At 35.2% G+C, this 19,880-nt stretch overlaps 2 protein-coding genes across 5 annotated transcripts; one reads left to right on the plus strand and one right to left on the minus strand.

The window, feature by feature from the left end:
• Positions 1 to 4,636: 4,636 nt before the first annotated feature.
• LOC135586140 (protein XRI1-like) lies at positions 4,637 to 9,132 on the minus strand. Its single transcript, XM_065133006.1, has 9 exons — positions 9,035 to 9,132; positions 8,201 to 8,262; positions 8,004 to 8,126; positions 7,846 to 7,934; positions 7,658 to 7,727; positions 7,476 to 7,578; positions 7,351 to 7,388; positions 7,102 to 7,182; positions 4,637 to 6,978 (listed from the first exon to the last, which is right to left on the minus strand). The coding sequence occupies exons 1-9, from the start codon at positions 9,088 to 9,090 to the stop codon at positions 6,698 to 6,700; spliced, it is 903 nt and encodes a 300-aa protein (XP_064989078.1). The 5' UTR covers positions 9,091 to 9,132; the 3' UTR covers positions 4,637 to 6,697.
• A 1,484-nt stretch (positions 9,133 to 10,616) lies between these two features.
• LOC135627487 (uncharacterized) lies at positions 10,617 to 19,018 on the plus strand. 4 transcript variants are annotated; one of them, XM_065133605.1, is made up of 14 exons: positions 10,617 to 10,916; positions 13,391 to 13,513; positions 13,920 to 14,021; positions 14,179 to 14,280; positions 14,472 to 14,555; positions 14,664 to 14,782; positions 14,876 to 14,977; positions 15,261 to 15,364; positions 15,437 to 15,596; positions 17,501 to 17,567; positions 17,697 to 17,750; positions 17,827 to 17,907; positions 18,204 to 18,242; positions 18,332 to 19,018. In XM_065133605.1, the coding sequence occupies exons 2-14, from the start codon at positions 13,406 to 13,408 to the stop codon at positions 18,431 to 18,433; spliced, it is 1,224 nt and encodes a 407-aa protein (XP_064989677.1). In that variant the 5' UTR covers positions 10,617 to 10,916; positions 13,391 to 13,405; the 3' UTR covers positions 18,434 to 19,018. The 4 variants fall into 4 exon arrangements, with proteins under 4 accessions (XP_064989677.1, XP_064989676.1, XP_064989678.1 ...); XM_065133604.1 differs by having other exon boundaries at positions 17,827 to 17,916; positions 18,332 to 19,014; XM_065133606.1 differs by having other exon boundaries at positions 10,618 to 10,916; positions 15,261 to 15,377; positions 15,531 to 15,596; positions 17,827 to 17,916; positions 18,332 to 19,011.
• The last annotated feature ends 862 nt before the right edge of the window (positions 19,019 to 19,880 follow it).

Below are 19,880 nucleotides of genomic sequence, written 5' to 3' on the forward strand. Positions count from 1 at the left end.
CAAGTAATAGTGCTAGGAGGAAACAAGAACAAGAGGAAACCTGGATAGATCAATCAGCATTGCCCTAGATAGAATTTCTTTACCTGCATAATAAACAATGCAGGTAAGCTTGTGCCCCGGTTCTTAACTTCAAGGTAAAAGAACAAGTACTATTTCGAGTTCAAGTGACAAGAGAACATCTGCAAAAATGTCCTCTTCCCAACAAACAACAACATCTGCAAACTGGACTCAGCAGTGACCTGCAAGAGGACCTCAAATGAGGAATATCACAATATGCCGTTAAAGTCTTTTTGCAGTTAGAATTAGTCTTAAGCCATGAAGAAATATGATGTTTTGTGAAGCATGTGGTACCTATTCACATCAACCTCTAATATCATGGGCTGCAATAGTCAAACAGTGCAGTGCATGGAAAACTTATAATTCAGCACAAAGCAGGTTGCACTTGCAAAACCATAATGCGGAAAAATTGTCGAGAACATGGTAGAAAGGCAGCACTAGATACAAGCAAGTTTATAATTCTCATCTCTAAAATAGCACAAAGTAAATATTTACTCTTATTCTAGAGAGGAAATTGCAGTAGTAGGAAAACAATTGACAAGAAAATTTAAATGACGGTAATAAGTTCAAATTTGACACACTCATCCAATTCAGATAATTTACAGAACAAGTTAGCAGAATTATAAAATAATCTACAAACTAGTAATTTAATGCTGCATTTTCGCCAAGAAACATCACCTACTAATTCATCATTTCTTCTCTCTTTCTTAAGGTTCACAGAATCTGGATCTGGCAGATACAGTCCAACCTCAAACATCTGATTATTCAAAGGTATCAATATTGCCAATTCTGCCCAACTCATGGTCAATCTTGTGCAACTTTGTAATTAATCCCATTTGATTTCCCATTGATCCCACTGTTCCATCCAATTAATGACTGATAATGCCATGTGCAGCTGGTTTTGTCTGATTTGGTTATCTAATCAGAGACTAAATCTTATGACTAGTACCAAATTGGATCCAGGAGTATATTTTATTCTTAACCATGATCATACATAACTGTAGTAGGTGAAATTATGATGAGTCAGAAAAACTAGGAAAATAAAATAGACAAGTGTAAATCGTACATAAAACCAAAAAATACAACAGATTTTGTATACTAGTTTGTAAAGAGAGAAAATGTTCTTCATAACTCTCTCAAACAATAACTAATCACTACATCCAAAGCGTCAGTACTGCAACTTCTGTGCTACAAGTGATGACGAAAGTCAAAAGTACTAGATATATGAAACAAAGGCACCAAACTTACAGGTACTAGTTCCTTAGGCACTGAAAACATACATCTGTAGAACTTAGAAATCAAAAGAACACTAGAAGCAAGCAAAAATCAGTCAGTAACAAGGTCGAGTCATTCATCATCAGCAAACCGATTATGCCATGACAGTGCAGAATCAAAATGCTATATCCATTCAAACTCAGAGATGGAATCAGCCTCTTCAAGAAACAAATACCATGTTAGCATCCAACCTCCAACACAACCCCAACATCAATTAGTCTACGCCCAGTTCCTTTAGGTAGTTCAAATTAAGACTACCACATGCTCAACCCTTCCTTGGATTGGCAATTCCTTGTTCTCCATTCTTAAGAAGCAGCTGTGTGCAACCCATGATATTTTTACTGACAATGGTATTCTGTTCATACAATCCACCAACATAAAAGACTAGTAAAATTCCCCAAACTCAAATCCTAGTGGCCTAGAGGAAGCCCTTAGTTTCAATGAAATTAAAATAGGACTGCAGAAAACCATAGAATACCAATTTAAAAAATGACAATAATAATATCCAAAAAATTGCCTAAATTCAACATTCTCAATTCTACATTTAGACAAGCCTAGACTAGGAATGACCTGAACCAATCTTGCATCAATGATTGCTGCTATATCGAATCATGTCCTCATTATCTTCCATGAACCAGGTCAACAACTCATATAATCTGGATTAAGATATTGTAACACAATAAAAAAAATATATGCTTACCGACATGCTACACAATGCAACTCAAAAGGTTTTTAGAACAGCCAACAAAATGCAAAAGAACCAAATGCAGTTGATCCAACCAAACCAACATAAAATTGACTTCTGTGACTTATTGTATGACTAAGGATAAGACTTAAACATCTAGAAACCTCATACAACTTCAAAATTGATTTCCTTGACAGAAGTTGCCAGTTAATTTCACTTTTGATGAAACAAATGACTTCTAAGAGGATGAAGAGTTTTGACAGATTCTTAAAGTGATCTTCATCAACTAATTATTCATCAAAGAGTCTCATCCATGAAAAAGTGAGGACGAGGAGAGTACAAAGGATGGGCTAGAATATTAATTCATAGAGGGTTCAGATTGGACTGGAGAAGGTTAGGATCTTTTCTTAAAGTAAATATTATTTTTGCTATTGTTCTTTTTATTTCTTTTCAACCCTGATTAGTACCAGCCAATATAGAAGGCTTAGCCATGAAGATAGTCTTTCATATATTCTTGATGAGATTGAATGATATAATCCCAACAAATACAGCATGGGTTTGGGATACTTATGGTTTTATTGGGAGGAACCTTGGATTCAATGGTTGGGCCACCACTTCTCATAGTAATACAATCATGCATAGAGTACATAGATGGTGGAGAATTAAGAGAACAGAAAACAAGAGTAATACACTGAATACAAGACATAATATGATCAATGTCCAACAAAACTTAAGCTTCAAATTTTCAACCCAGCTATATATTTGGGTAGTCTGGCCATAAACCTAGCGATCATTAAATTGCATATACTAGGTCTAGAACTACATGACCCAAAATGTTTGATTCAAGTTATAAATAGTAGACTTGTCTAGATACTTATACTAATCCAATCCACCATATGTATAACAATTTTCACCGATTCAAAAACTTAACACGATATAGAATGACTCCCTATTAGGTGGCAATGGTGACTCTACACCATTGCCACCGAATAGTGACTTCACACCATGATGCCCCTCTTGCCTATGGCACCACCCATGAATAGTCCTTTTCTAGAATGATTCACTCATCACATGAACTCTAATACTAGTCAAAACCCGGCCGATAGCCTACTAGACAAAAGATTTGGATATACTGAGTAAAAACATGTGACTAAAAATGCTTTAGCCCAAATTGTTAGTACTAGACTAATCCTACCACATGTAATAATCCACAACACTACCAACTCTTGATATTAAATTACTATTGTATCACAATATGCCTTTATTTATATAATTACTAAATCTGCAATGCCCCCAACCGAGCAGAAAGCTAGGGACGATACAGCGTTGCAATCCTATAGGTTCCCTATATGAATGTAAGGCCAAAAACCAAAACAGATAATTTTCATAGAACATTTATTATATAAGTCAATCAATAATCAATTCCCCCACAGGATATTCATTTCTATTTAAATAGATTAACTACATAATTCAATCAATAAACGATCCACCATGCTTCCGCTATGCCACCCTGAAAAATTGAGGGGTAATCATATGAGCAAACCACAACTTAGTAAATACTGTGACTCACATGCTAGTCAAAACTTATTATAAATAAATATTTTCTTAAAAACACATGAATTATTTATGAATTCAGCACATGCCTTCGAAATATGCATGTATATCAAATACTTTCTTTATGCTCATACAATTTATAAAAACTTAAACTTTATACGCATTTCAAAATCATGACTTGTTAACATAAAATAATTGAATACTTTTCATAATAACAAATATGCATTTCAAATCGCATACAATGTTTATGATACCTTTTGAATCAAGATACATTTAAATACATTTTCATAATAAAAACATAAGTATAGCTAATGTCACATAGCAGAGTATAAAACATTGTAGTGCAAAGAAATCATTCATATAAATATGGTTAAGAATTCATAAACACAAATATAGCTAAGGTGTACATGTCAGAACATAAGTCGTAGTAGTATCAGACAAGGCCTTAGAATCATGTTTAACCCCTATGGTATAAGTAACACATATATCCTTGTGTCAGGGCCTAGAAGAAACTAGTTTTAGAAATATATTACAACGTATAACCCCTATTGGAAGGGTCCAGATCATAATCATGCTGACCAAACAACTGTAATGTTACTAAAAATAATATATCAATGATTTTTTTACAAAACTAAGAGTTTTAACAAGTCTTTTAGCATATCATTTCAAAACTTATGCAATCATATATCATTTAAAACTAACAATACTCACATATTTTTCAATTTTTTTCAAATATAATGTTGAACAGATATTTTCATATGAATCAGATAACAAATAACTATTTAAATTTTAAACCATATGCTTTTCCAAATCATCAATATAGACACCCTTTTGTAATGCCTGTAAATAATAAAATGTCATAATTTATGTAAATCATATGCATCAACAAATTTCAAACACATGCATTAATATTTTGGAAAACAGACTAGACAAAGTCATCGGATACTTTCCCTAATCGCATAACCTCGACATAATCATATAATTTCGATGCCTCCTTTTATTTCCTTATTTTTCCAACATCACCATTTTTCATTCTTTTTTTTCCTTCGCCACACAAATATCAAATTAACTAAGAACATTAATATTCAATAATCTATAATCCAAAACACAAATCTAATTGATAAGAATACAAGATAATTCAAAATCATATCACATATAATTTTCCTAAACTTGATCTGAATTCAGTTGATATCAAACCAAATCCTCAATACAATTTGCTCTTAATTTTCTCCTATTTTCTTTCTCTTTTCTCTTGTTTTCTTATCTCTGATGCAGATCACTTCTCACTTCCTTCCTCTGTATTTCTTTCTCCTCTGCTCGGATTCTATTTTTCTTTCTTTTTTTGTCTTCCTTTCCTCTCCTCTCTCTTCCTTCTCCCTCCTCTTCTAATTTTCTTTTTATCTTCCTTTCCTCCTCCCCTTTTCTTCTTATCTTTCCTTCTCCATCTCCTTCCCTCTTTTCCCTTCTTGTTCTGTTCTTCTCCTCCTCTTCTGTTCTGTTTTCTTTTTTTTTCTTGTTCTTCTTTCTGCCGTCTCTTCTTCTTATCTTTCCTTCTTCTTCCTCTCTCTTTTCCCCTCCTCTTCTGTTCTGTTTTCCTTTTTTTTTTTTCTTTCTTCTTCTTTCTCCCTTCTCTTCTTCTCTGAGCCGAGGCCTCTCTCTTTCTCCTTCCACTTCATTTCTTTCTTCCTTCCCTTCTTCTTCTTTTCTTTCCCTTTCCAGTTTCTTTCTCTACCTCACGCTCCCATGCAGTGCCTCTTTTACTTGTGAGAAAGGCAGCTGAGAGGGGTGGGAAGCGAGGGGGTGAAAACCCTTCTCTTAACCATTTTTCGTTTTAGCCCCTGTAATTTTTATACGTAGAATTAGGTCCTCGAATTACATTTGGGGTATTACAAAATCCTAGCTAAACCTATGAAAAGAATTTTCTTTTCAGAAAATGTGTAATCACACAAAACCTCATGTAAAGAGAACTCTATCTGAAAACAACTCAATAATGACAAATAATTTTGCTGTTGTTGTTGTTGTTGTTGTTTTTATTATTATAAATTCACAAAAAGCCAAACCTAGACTCAGATTGGCTTGATGAAGATTTAAGCTGAATCTGTCCAAGATCATGCTAGTAGATGAACTTTTTAAATAAAGCTAAAGATAGACTGAAGTATCTACTACAATGAAGCAGTCAATACCCCAATTACTCTGCCAGTGTATAACCTCCAGGAAACTGCCCATACTCCTTAAAAATAAGACAAATGTAAAATTTATCAGCACAGCAAAAGCATTAGAAAATGATGACAATCAGTGAGATTATGTATGATATAGTAATACTAGGCCTTAGCATGGACAATATAGCAGTATCAAGAAAACTGCACAATAGTCCATGCACCAGCTGATTATTACACACCTAGTTAGCTTTCACTCAATTTCAGCAAAACCAGATATATTTACTATCAATAATGTCAATAGACAATATTCATGTCAGTGAAAGTGTTATCCCATTTCTACCAGTGGCTTAAGAACATCATCTTAAGCAGACAGTGATGAGTACAACCTAGTAAAATTTTCAGTGCAGATGAATCTGAATGACCTTGGATTAAGATGAGCTAGTAAAATTTACCAAAGAGTTCCATATGTAGCATTCAAATCTACATTTGTCTTTACGAATTTGGAACAACAGATGATAATAGAGGCCCACATATCAGCAAACCACGATGATCAGATTTTCTGCAGTACGTATCATTTAAACAAGACAATTAATTCTGCACGAATCCAATCGCAACAGTATTCAATATTCTTGACAATGTATGCCATGATCAACTAAGGAAAGTTTACTCACTAAAACAGTACCAAAAAAAATGTAAATAGATAAATGTAGGACATTAGGAATTTAGAATTATCCTATCATCATCTGCACAACAGAGTAACAGATATCATTAAACACCTGGAGGCATATAGCTTAAGCCCACCCAAAGAAATAAGTTCAATGAACAAAATCCAACATGTATTCAACATCACAAGAAGATTGCAAATGCCTTAGTATCTCTACAGTATATAGCCACAGCTCAATGTGCAGATCATCATAAGGTGATCTGTATGAGGCTAGAGACAAAATATTTAAGAAGTCTTATTTACTCAACCTTTTGTTCTCATGACTGTAATACTACATTGTCCCCCTTCGGTGCGAACTTTTGTTTTGACAATTACAGGCTTCCCAGAAAAAGCTGATGTGGGATTAAAAAGGGATGGATCCTCATGCTTCTTATGCTTCAATCTTGATGGTGGTGCAGCATGAATTCGTTGATTTATGTCATTCAAAGTGACATCACTGTGAACTCCACAAGGTTCAATGAGAGCAAAAGGATAAGCAATTGAGGTATTCAACTTCCTTGGAATTTTAACGTAAGACTTCTTGCCTGGCTGAGAAGAGGACAACAAACAAACTGATTATGGGGAGATTATGGAAACTAATTGAGTACACGAACAACAGATTGCAAATGCAACAGAACAAGAAGAGTGGAGTCAAGTACCAAGTATACCTTGAAAAACATTCAGATGCACTGGAGCCGGAGTCTCTGGCACCATATCAGTTTCCATGGAAGGTGAATTATGGTAGTACTCTAAATAGCCAGATCAGATACAAGAAGCTTTTCATGAGAGAGGCTCGTTTTCAGAGTAAAGAACTTGTTAGAGTTGGAGAAAAGGATAAGTACATAACAAAATTACTTTAAAATCAATAGTACCAAAGAAATGTCTGAAGCACATGCAAAAGTCTATGTTCTACTGACCCGTAACATCAACTAGTTGAAAGACCACAATATTCTTCCTGCAGGAAGCCACATAATGGCATAAAGACACATGTGAAAATAGAAAACGTGGTGACTAATAAAGTGATAAAAGAGCCGTGACAGACATTTCATCAGGGCTGCATTGTATCTCGCCATCATTCAAACAATCTGCTAGCCACTCATCTGATGACTGATCCAACCCTCCACAATTAAAGGCTGACCTATCATCTAAAATAAAGATGCAGCCTTAAAATAACTGTATAGAAAATTGTATCATTTCTTCACACAACATTATATTAGTACAAACCAGAGAAGCCCAAAGTACTGCACTCTAAGCTTTTTGAAACCCCGTCTTCCACCATTGAACACTCCATCACCTGTACCAAAAAAACAGACAAGCCAACAAAAGTAATGATGCAGTTTACTCAGCAGGGTGACTTCACACAAATGGACCTTAGATGTCAAAAAAGCAGAGTTCATTTGCTCATTTGCAACCTCAGTACTATCAGATGTGAACTGCAGTGTGCGCCTCCTTTTAAGCTGCAGGGGTTCCCTACATTCCTCTAACCCTTTGGTGGTGGCATCTAAAATAAATGTCCCCCCAGTTATGAAAAGTTCAAAAAATCACCAAGTGCCACAGAGAAGCGACCTACCTCTGACATCAGTAATTTGGTGGCCCAGATTTGAACATTTTTTTATGGGAGTATGCTCGTTCAGATTGCAAAACAAATGATCCTCATTTTGGCTTACTTCATCCCAGAATAAGTGAGAGAATTCTGCGGAATTAAGAGTCTGTAAGAAACAACTCCTTGACACGCTCTTCGAGAATATAACAATACCAGCAACAAACCATTTTGTGAATGTCTGGGCAGACAGTACTCGACTCCTTGCCATTCCCATATTTCACCGCTACTAAGAACACGGAGAAACAATAGCATTACGAGTGAGAAAAAATAGTCAAAGAAAATAAAGTTCTTTGAACAAGGTGCAAAGGCAAATGACAATGCCATGATATACACTAATTCCTTTTGTCTCCCAATAGAAACCTAATTCCTTTGACGCCCAAGGTTAGCTATGACAGAAAAGGTATAATACTCAAATTATCATAAGAGTTAATACAAATGGGACGAGATTCATTAAATTTGGTGACAAATTTTAAAGAAAATTTCCAGCACCCAAATATGTAGGGACTAAATAGTTATTCAAAACAAATACAAGATATAACTTTAGGAGGAAGAAAAGCGAATCAGAATAAGAACATAATAATAATAAGAATGAATCATAATCCATTTGTGAACATCCAAACTTCCCATACTTGTGAAAAGATCACTGCAAAAGATTATCCTTTTAACAGAGACAATATTAGAAGAAAGAACTCAAAGATCGTCAAAAATAAAACAAAAAAGGAAACCCGAAACCTCAATGAAATCACCAACGCCCCAAATCAGACATCACTTCCCGACGTTCTCAGACTTGAAGTTCCATCAAACAGTATCACATACAAGTTAATAAAAAACAGAACAAAACAAAAAGGGCAGAAAACCCCACTTGTGACTCATGCCATTGCCATTGCCATCATCGAAGTCGATTATTCTCCAATTCCAAGCCTTCAAAATCCAAAACCATTCGAATCCAACGCAGACCACAATCTATGCAAAGAAGGAACAAAAAATAATCATCGTACAAATTGGGCTTGAGTGGGAGTCGCGCCATGACACTGCCACTCGTCTCCCCTCGCATCTGTGTCTTTCTGCGACAGTGACTGTTATTGGACAAGAGAGTAATGTTAAAAGGGCAAAAAAGAAACACCAACCGTAAGGCTTAGAGTTAGAATAATTCACATTTAATGCCATTTATTTCCTTGAAAAGCTTTTCCTGGAAGGCAATATCGTAAAATCCATCAAACGGTTGGGCTTGTAGTAGGTCTGAGTCCGGCACGACCCGGGATTGGCGAACCGACACTGTTGACCGCCCCACTCTCCCTTGACTCGGAGCTCCTTCGGTTTATAGGTTCTCCGATCCAATAATTTAGCAGCTGCAGTTGAGGTTGATTCCCAGCTAATTTGATTAAGCCCGACACCAGTACGAAGAATAATTTGATAAATATTGAACAACAAGACAGGATAGTTGGCTTGATATATAAAAGATTTTTTTACAAAAAAAATAATTAGTGGATGAAGACTGATTTTTTGTTTTTTTTAAGTCAAGCTAACTAGCATCTTCAAAACTACTAAATTCTTTCTTTTGATATGAGTATCAAGGTACCACCATAATGCTGATCATATATATGGTCTGATTCGACTTTCCAGTTCTCATCTGATCGATAACAAGTCGAGATGATCTGACGGTTGATTTGGTTTGGTCTCAGAATCATGTCTGATGTCTCCTCATCGGTCTTCCCCAGTCGCCATGGACGACCTTTGCTCAGCCTCAGCACCCACACAAAACACTAACACTGTTATAATGCTCTCTTCTCACGATATGCGGAGCACTCTAATTGCTAGCTTTCTGCCTGCTTTCCTACTTCTCTTATCCATTTCCTGCACAAAGATCAGATGTGCCAGCTGCACAAGTTGGAACTTGGAATTTTTTTTTTTAAGATGATTATTTTCCTCTTTGAAGTAATGTTTACTCTTTCCTTTATAAAAAAAGAAAAAGAAAAAATAAGATTATTTTAGCTCCATGACGAGATGCATACACAGTTGAAGGTTTCCTTTTTACTTTGAGCTCTTCTTTCGATATCTTGTTTGCTTTTTTAGCTTTGACCTCGATTCCTGTTTCATAAGAAGCTGCAGAGGAAAGAGCCAGATCTCATGAATTATGTAATCATCCTACTTTTTCTATTTCACTGTTTGTCATGAAGTTATATAGCTAGAAGGAACCTTTTCTTTTGCCGGTGGCGGTGGCTGTGGTGGTGGCGGTGGCGGCAGTGGAATCCGATTGGAACAAGTTGCTTGGACATGGGTTGACGTCAACTGTTTTGAATTAAGAGTACTATTTACACTTGCAAATCCTGTTTTGAATTAAGAGTACTATTTAAGAAAAAAAAGGAGAGTATTATTTGAGAAACATCCAAAATATTAATATTTTTTAGAGAAATCGTTCAATTTAAAATATATAAAAGCATAAAATAAAATACATTCATTTCATTTCTTTATTTATAGATTTTAGGTGTTCATCCTCGTTAAGTTGTGTAAGAATATACGACGAACATAAATTAAGAAGGGATGACTGCCAAAAGAAACACTTGCTGGTCTGTGTGCAGCTGTGCCCAACTTGTTAGGTTGGTCAACTGCAAGATTCAGATACGCAGTTCCTTTTCAACGTATCCGATTTAGGTCATGGCCTCGATCCGATAGAAAGTCCAACAGTGGTCGGCGTCACCTACGGTGAACACGATGCTGCCAACCCTTGTATCTTCGCGGAAGCCCCTTCGAGCGTTTGTCATCTCAAGCAAGGAGGTGCGGGTATATATATGTATATCTATATATATATCTATCTATATCTAGCTGCGGAATGAGTCCTCAGAGCATGCGCCAGAATCCTCCTTCACAGCCCAAAGGCAGGTGAGAGAAGTCCTAACTCTTGTTGATTAAGCTTGCTTGGGTGTTGAAGTTGGTTTGGATATGAATCATTCTTGAATTTATATAGTGATTTCACATTTATGTTGATACTCAGCCACAGTTCCATGACACTAAAAAGTTTTCTGGTTCATATACTTCAGTTTTGTTTCTTTCTTTCAAATATACTTCAGTTTTGTTGAAATTCTAACAATCCCAACTCAGTCAAACTATTCAGAATTAACATTCTTGATTGTTTGTTAGATACGAGTATATTTAATGTTTAGGTTTATCATTAAACTTTAATATGTATTTAGGACATATATATTCCAACCTCTCTTCTCTTTCCTTGAATTTGATGGTCCTCCCTTTTCTCTTCTAACTCCTCTACGCAATCCGATCTTGGTTCCAATTCCTCCATCGTATCTCCTCTTTCCCAACTCTGGTAAACAAAATCTCTTCAATGCCCTACATCTTTCACTATAAACTATATATACCTTCTCTCACTCCGAAGGTATAGGCTTGCAAACACAGAGTGATGAGTGGAAATTTGTTTTAACTAAAAAACAGGAGAGAGAGAGAGAGAGAGAGAGAGAGAGAGAGAGAGAGAGAGAGATTTTTACCTCGAAAGATTGCATTGACCCCAGTCCCCTTCAACATAACTCAGCGATCGGAGATTTGAAGGGATAGCTGACTCTTGATGCTAAGGGGAAGGGTTAGAGGGGCGTTTCACTCATTCTAAATTCAGTTGGGCAAGCAAATCAAATCCAACTTCGATACTTGGAAAGATTCTCTTTCCGCCTTCGCAACAAAATTCCACTAGTGTGCCTAAGGCTGGTGAATGCATCACTGCCTAAATTCTTTTGGCACACTATTTGACCCGATGACTGATGAAATCAGTTCCAGATTCATTTCTCCTTCTTTTTCGTTCCAAGAGAGAGAGACAGAGAGTTGTGTGTACATGCATGGGAGCTTCATTTCCCAATGCATATTTTGTTGAACTGACAGCCCACAAATTCAGCCCATAGCGGGCTTAGCAGCTCACAGCTCACCCCCTCTTAATCTAACCCTAATTAACATTAGGGGGTGTGGTGGTTACGTTTTGGAGACAGAAAAAAGGCATAAATAGGACAACAACGTGGGAGAAGAATATAGCCACGAGATTCCAAAGAAAAGGAGGAAAACAAGACAGAAAAGGAAGAAAGAAAGGGAAGAAGGTAAGGACAACGCAGAGAGGCTGTTCTCAATCATCTATCAGTATTCTCATCTCATGTTAGATCAAATCTACAGCAGACTCTTGCTGTGATTACTTGGGGATGTTTTAGATATTGTAGACAGTGACGTATATTCATTAAGATTTGTATATTCATTATTCTCATAGTGGACTATCTCTAGTTTGTCCGTGGTTTTTACCCTTCACATTGAAGGGATTTTCCACGTATATCTTATTTGATTGTGGTTCTATTTAATTCCGCTGCATATTATAGTCTTTTAGTATTTATTTATATATAAAGGTTATTCATGTTTATATCTCCAGCATATTTTTCCTTCGTCAAATCCACGTAATGATGTGTGTTCATGTGTATCTTCATATATATATATATATATATATATATATATATATATATATATATATATGCTTCTGCTGCTCGCTTGGAAGTGGCAGTACCTACGAAAAGGAGCGCTTCATCATTTCCCCTCCCCCATCTGTTCGGCTAACTGTGTATCTTCATTATCACCACGAACTTCTGATTTCCCTTTTGTCTCAGTTTTCTACTTCAATTAAATTTCCTCCTCGTGACTTCGTTTGAAATCCATCTCTCATTCTAAAGCTTCTCTTATGTGGGTGCTTCTGTTCTCTTCCACAACCCCATGAAATTTGTGCTCTCATGCTCGCATGTCTTTGTTGGTGTTTTTTATTTTCTCCTCTTATCCTGATCTAGTTATGGGCTTTAACTTTCTTTTCTCTCTGGTGACTGTTCTACACAGTTGAGTTTGCATGTAAAGAAGATGAATTCATCTGAATCCGTAGGGATTTCTGACCCTTCTCTATTTTTTCAAAATAGGTTCATTTATGTATTTTTGCTAATGTGATTTTACTAGATTATTTCATACGTTCTTCTCTTCATGATAATGAATGGTAAGAAACCTTAATTTAATCCCTATTACTCCCCTTGTTGACAGCTTCAATTTCACTCTGTTAACCTGTACAAAAAAATCTTGCTTATAAAATATCAGATTAGGATATTATTTACTTTATTATTGGTATTTATATCTCTAATGACTATAACTTCTATTTTAGAGATTAATTTTTCAGATTATGACATAATAAACTATCTTTGTTATGGTGTCCAAACTGATGGTTCTGTTTACTTTTTGGTTTCAAATCATGAACATTAACATACATATTAATGACAATGCAGAATTCTACAATGTATTGATGCACTTTACATTCTTTTTCTATTTTCAAATTCTTGCAGGTTTCTGACGGTCTAATGTCCATAAATCAGAAAATTTGCAATTGTAACTTCTCCGCTGCAGCTGTTTTCTTTTGTATAGCATTATTTATTGGAAGCACATTGATTACAGTCGATGTGAAGGAGGTATGTTTTGTTTTACTAATTAGGCTGTTCTTATTCATCTTTTTCAGAATATGCTAAGAATTGGTCATTTGATCGAGAGGGTTGTCATAGAATCATCTCTCTACTCCATTTCAGAAGATTTCCTATGTTGCAAAAATGATTCAGAAACACTCATCTAAATATATTCTCTAAACATATACAATTCCTTTGGAAGTAATCTTTTCTGCCTTAGTCACCGGTTAATGGCATTGCCAGTAGAAATCTATTTCCCCGCCTGGGGATATCTTGATTCGTTCCTGATTACTCCTTTTCATCTCTAATAAGCTGTCAAAACAAATATGTAATTCTACTGCATAGAAGATTAGAACACTGAAGAATCAGTATCCTTACCGCCTGCTACACTAACAATTTTTTGCTTCATTTGCAGAAAATAACGGCATGGTTGCCAACTGATTCATCGCAGAAGTTTCAATTTGATTTGAACAATAACACAGCAAACTCGAAGCCCAATGAATCTGACCCATGCTCGGTATTTACTTTCTGTCTTCCATGCTTCTTTTTTGTCATTGCAAAGCTAGTTCAAGATCTCTGCAACATGTTATATCTGAGTAATTTGTTTTAATCATCTTGTGCTTTTGTAAGTAACTTTGTTTATTATCTTATTATCATTGCCTGTATGAGTTTAGAATCAATGCAGACCTTCAGGAATTGAAGCATTGCCTAAAGGAATGGTTTCCCAAACATCAGACTTGGAAAGGCAGCCATTATGGGGTTCTATAGAGAAAAAGGTGGTTTGATTTTTCTCATGATTCATTTACAATTTAGACTATTATAATCATTAAGATGTTACTCATAGTTACCACCCGTAAGGTAATACAATTTCCTGATTGCTTGTTTATGTGAATGCAATTTGTGTTATGACCCTCCTTCTACAAACTTTAGGGGCTTATAGCCTTTCTCTAATCTTAGTTAATTCCAGGGAAATTCAAGTTCGTTCAAGAACTTATTAGCAATTGCAGTTGGACTAAAGCAGAAACAAGTTGTCAATGAAATTGTCAAGAAGGTATATAGATGTGACTTACTTTAAACTGTATTCATTTTGAAGCATGGTCTGAACAAAACACTTACAGATAGTCAATTGTTTTCTAATTCTTTTGTGCATTATATCCAGTTCCTTTTCAGTAATTTTACCATAATTCTTTTCCACTATGATGGGGTGGTTGATGAATGGAGCGACTTAGAATGGAGTGACACTGTCTTGCATATCTCTGCAATCAATCAAACAAAATGGTAAATTCAGAAAATGCACATTCCTTGTCTCAAAGTGTAACTGGGATTCTATTCTTGAGATAAAATTATAATAAGTATGTGCATGTGTTGCAGGTGGTTTGCGAAACGTTTCTTACATCCAGATATAGTCGCCTTGTACAGTTATATCTTTCTCTGGGATGAGGATATTGGAGTTGAAAATTTTCATCCTGGAAGGTTGTTAGTTCATTTTTCTTTCCGTGTTAAAATTGAATATGCAAGATATGCTTCCAGATCTAAGCAACCAAGCTATGAGAATGCCTTTGTTTTTGTATTTATATTTCGTTTTCCATCCATAATCTGACTGTTCACCTCATTTTAATATCAAATTTAGTCTTGCCTTTGTTTATATATATATATATAAAGGGATGCTAAAAGCTATACATCTTCTTGGCTCTATAATAATAGTATAAATATTTGGGTCTAGTGTTCTTTTAAGTAACAAATCTAATAGTTGCAGATACCTGGAGATTGTTGAAAGGGAAGGATTAGATGTATCACAACCTGGACTTGATACTGAGAAGTCAAAAGTTCACTACCGATTTACAGAACGTCAAAGAGAAGGTGATGTACACAGGTATTTTCTTGTCTATTCAATGAAAGCACTTATTTATGTTTCTCTTTATTTTATTTCAGATAGTCTTTTTCATGGAGGTACACTGTGTGACCAAGTCCCAATTCTATTGGTATTGGTAATCTTTTGTATAAAATTAATTTGTTCTTTCAACAGAAGGATTTATGATTTGGCACAAGGCTTGAGATGTAATGAGAACAGTACTGGTTTTCCATGCGCTGGGTGAGTGACCCTTTCAAAACTTGCTATCCTATCCATGTATCGATATACTGATCTTAATGTAGAAATATTTCTCTCTTTTCTCTGAAAATAATTGTTTTTTAATAAGTTATATGCAAATTTACAGTCAGATGCCACCTTTTTACCATCTCTAAGATTTGATGACTCATTTGTATAGTTTCCACTGCCGTTTGGGTGCTTGATCAGATTATATGGAATGTTCATAAATAATGGCAACTATCATTCTCCAGAAACAACGTATAGTTATTAGAGTAACGACCTTGATAATATAGGAGTGAATGGATCTCTAGGGAACACTCATCTCGATGTGCATTAAGTAATCTCAAGAAAACACTCATCGACACAGACGTTGTCAAAGATTCCCAAAGAACCTGATATTTTCTTTTGGTTTACGACTTTGAAACATTGCATTCATCATTAAACTTGAAAGAATAGGGTCTCATCCATGTGGATGAAAATGCTTGAGCCATATTTACTATTGCAGGTCTTTCGAGGAAAATAAAATCCAACATCATCTTGAACTTCTGTAACTATACAAGCTTAAGATGATCTTAAGTTTTGTTTAAATATTTCATCCAAGTCTTAAGCAAATGCACTTCTGTACTCCTATAAATTAGTGGATCTGACCATAGTTTTTGAGATTGTTATTGCTCATGGTGCTGTAATTAAGATTGCAAATCCTAGTTTATGATCCTGTTGTGTCAGATCACAAGTGACCAATATTGTCAAGATTATTTGTGAAGCAAGAGGAAGTGAGGGAATGGCAAACACTGAATGGCTTCATACAACTAAATAAAAGAGAAGAGAAGTGAGGTTATCATAGAAAGTGAAACTAAATCTTAGATAGTAATGGTAAATTAATTTTTTTAGCACTTTTTTAACCAATTAACAACTAGTCTTTATTCCCTCTTTAACCATATATTCACTGTCACTAAATAACATCCCAAGGCTGCTTAGATTGCAGGGGTTATTCTCAAATGGTTAATCCAATAGTTAGACAAACTGTATGTACATTTCAAGGGATACTATGTCCAGAAAAATTAATTAAATTTAGATACCTTTGCAGCATATCAAAAGAAATGTAGCTAGGGTTCGTATGGTTCATTTTATATGGGCTTTAGGAATTTTTTGAGCCAAACTTAATCGAATAAAATCTGTTGTCAAAAATACCAAAACGAACTAAAGCAAATAAAAACAAAGCTTGAACTCAAATTGGTTGGTCCGATTTTATATTGTGTTACAATTATTTGGCCATAATTGTAAAGTGCATAAATTTTTAAATACATCGAGTTCATGAGGATAAAAATTGTCCTATTTGTTTGTATATTAATCTGGTTGCACAACATTATCTACTACAGTTATATTGTTGTAATATATGGATTTATGCTCTTATAAAGATATGTATTTGGTGTACCATTTCTTTGTTTATTTTTATATTTGGATTGTTCTTTAAATTGCAAACTGAGTGAAACTGAGACTTATTTGATCATTTGTTTTTCACAGAATTGAGCTAATTAATCTAATAAAAATCCATAAGATAGGACCAGATGTCCTGGTTTGGTTCATTTGCATACTACCCTTAACTGTAGTATGTCTTTACCTTCATAAAATGACAAAAAATTGTAGTGCAATTCAGGTAAGTATAATTGTGAGCTTGTTGCACTTAAACCTGCATGCATGGAATCTTTTATAGAGTTTTGACGTCTAAATAGGTATTTTATTTTAAAAAAGAAAAAAATAAACTAGATTCTGAGCTTTTTTGCTTTCAGTTTCCACTTTCTTTCATAGCCCTTTAGCAACACCTGCTTATTTAAGCAGTATAATTAGTAGCTTTTTCCCTGAAGAAAATCTAATTTCTTTTCCACATTAAACTTGTTTACATGTAGGTTTGTGGAAATGATGGCTCCTGTTTTCACATGGTCTGCATGGAGATGTGCATGGCATATGATTCAAGTCTGTCAACTATGCCTAATTTTCACATATTCATCCAAATTAATAAAGTTTTGAAGCATGCATATCAATGCATTCCTATCATATGAAAATGTAGTCATATTTATCTTTATCTGCTGCACCTGTCTGCAGAACGACTTGATTCATGCGTGGGGTTTAGATATGAAACTTGGTTACTGTTCTCAGGTAGCATTTTCATACCAGGTATTGCCGGTTAATATATTTTGAAAAGATGACATCTAATAATATTGTTCCTTATTAGGGAGATCGGACCAAAAAGGTTGGCGTGGTAGATAGTGAATACATCACACACATGGGGATTCCGACTCTTGGTGGATCCAATGTAAGAAAGGCAAGTCAGTAGAACAAATATACACGGTTTTTACATTTCTGATGCTATCTACCTCGTTGTTTGTATCTTTGATCATGGTTCAATTCGAATAGAAATCAAATCGAATTGGAATTACTTGACAAAAGGTTTTGTTGTTAGTCAATAGTTTGAAATTGCCTTAAACCTAGTAGTACATTGATGTGGATCGCTTGTCTAGGTGGTCAAGCTACAGAAAGCGATATTTGTTCATTACTTGTGTAGGGCTTCTTGGTTTGTTCATCAATCTGACTGATGTTGTGCACTTGCAGGACTCAAATGGATCATCTACCACAAATCTCAGAGCTGCAGTATGTATCATAATTTGCTTATAATTGCTTTATGATCTGTTGCGTTTCTTCTGCACTGTTTATTCACTGGACTGAGCTGTCTTGTGCAGGTGGTAGACCGGTGCTATGCTGAACTGGACATGTTCAATAAGAGATGGCAAGATGCTGCACAAAAAGATAAATGCTGGACTGACCGATACCCTCAAGCCTGAAAGACCATGTCGCTCCACCGTCCTTTCAACAACACCACCATCAGAATCCCAAGTGCAGTGGGAAGTCTTTGAATAAGGAAGCAGAGGATATCACTCACCTACCATCCACCACTAATTGTACATGAAGACTTGCTAGCGCTACCGAGATCACTTTTTGAGGCTATTTTAGGTGAATCTCGCATTTGTAAGTCAAGACGATTGGCTCTTTCGCAAAGATCATTATTTTAGGCAATCCTATTTAATTTTGCATGCGTGCAATGAGTTTTTCCTTTTTTTTTTTTTTTTCCGGACTATAATTTCCCAGAAAATTTTCTGTAGGAATGCTCTATGTTCCTCCATATGCTTTCGGCTTTGATACCAATGGAAGCCGTGGTTTTCATGTGCTGATTAAGAGACAACAGAAAGGATCCTTAGCAATTCTACGTTGTTTACTAGTGCTTTAGTTGGCAACGTAGGCCTCGCTTAGACAACCAATGGGGAAGGCCATCTTCTTCGGTCGGTGGCTTTGCCGATATGACTTTTTTCTTTTATTTGCGTTGAAATCCAATAGGTTTTGTCATGTATGGTCGAATAATCCAATGTTACACATCTGTGTGATCCAATGTTACACATCTGTATAATCCAATGTTACACATCTGTGACTAGCTCTTCTAAATGGACATGTATCCAGATCTTGTTTAGAGACCGTGCAAGCCGAGGCTTTCAACTTTGCACAAGCTTCTCTACCGTAACACTGCTGGAGTCGTGTGCCATGTATTGATAGTGTAGGTAAAGATTTATAGATTTTACTCGCTGATTTTTTTTAAAGTAAAATTATATTAACTAAAATATAGAAATACAAAAAGAATTATATGATCAGAGATACAAAAAAAGGAATCAAAATCCTAAAAAAAAATATTATATATCTTCAATCAAGATTCTTATTGCCCGAGGAGTGAGAATCATCTTGACTCTATAGGATCCACACCAATATCTTCAACTATGATTCAACATGAATCATCTTGACTCTATCTTAAGTATTTGTCTTCAACTATGATTCAACATGAATCATCTTGATAGTATTTGTCTCCTAATAGAGAATGCACCCTTTTCCAACACACCTATACCCACCCAGTAAAAAGGAGTTCACGAGTATCATTTATTAAAATAAATCCTACTCCATAATCTCTATCCTTAATAGAACTATCAAAATTAAGTTTTACTCATCTTGTTCGAGGCCTCCTCTAAGATACTCGTCTTTGGATTATGCTCTTGAGTTGATCATGTCATACTATTTGATTAATATAATAATTTTATAAAAAAAATATCATACGTAAAACTAATCATACAAAAAACTCTGTCATCACCCTTCACAATCACCAAAGAACAATGATAATAACTCCCAAAAAAATAACTCATGGTCTCCCCGTACTATAAATCTTCATTTTACTAACTAATTTGCAGAAGA

This window comes from Musa acuminata, chromosome BXJ2-11 (genome assembly GCF_036884655.1).
Source record: "Musa acuminata AAA Group cultivar baxijiao chromosome BXJ2-11, Cavendish_Baxijiao_AAA, whole genome shotgun sequence".
NCBI classification, from domain to species: Eukaryota; Viridiplantae; Streptophyta; class Magnoliopsida; order Zingiberales; family Musaceae; genus Musa; species Musa acuminata.

Coding starts and splice junctions, on each gene's coding strand:
- LOC135586140 (XM_065133006.1), bottom strand. CDS start 9,090: ATGCGAGGGGAGACGAGTGGCAGTGTCATGGCGCGACTCCCACTCAAG. Junction 8,263..9,034: donor CTCCCACTCAAGCCCAATTT/GTACGATGATTA, acceptor CCGTGTTCTTAG/TAGCGGTGAAATATGGGAAT. Junction 6,979..7,101: donor GCATCTGAATGTTTTTCAAG/GTATACTTGGTA, acceptor CTTCTCAGCCAG/GCAAGAAGTCTTACGTTAAA.
- LOC135627487 (XM_065133604.1), top strand. CDS start 13,406: ATGTCCATAAATCAGAAAATTTGCAATTGTAACTTCTCCGCTGCAGCT. Junction 13,514..13,919: donor TTACAGTCGATGTGAAGGAG/GTATGTTTTGTT, acceptor CTTCATTTGCAG/AAAATAACGGCATGGTTGCC. Junction 14,022..14,178: donor ATGAATCTGACCCATGCTCG/GTATTTACTTTC, acceptor GTATGAGTTTAG/AATCAATGCAGACCTTCAGG.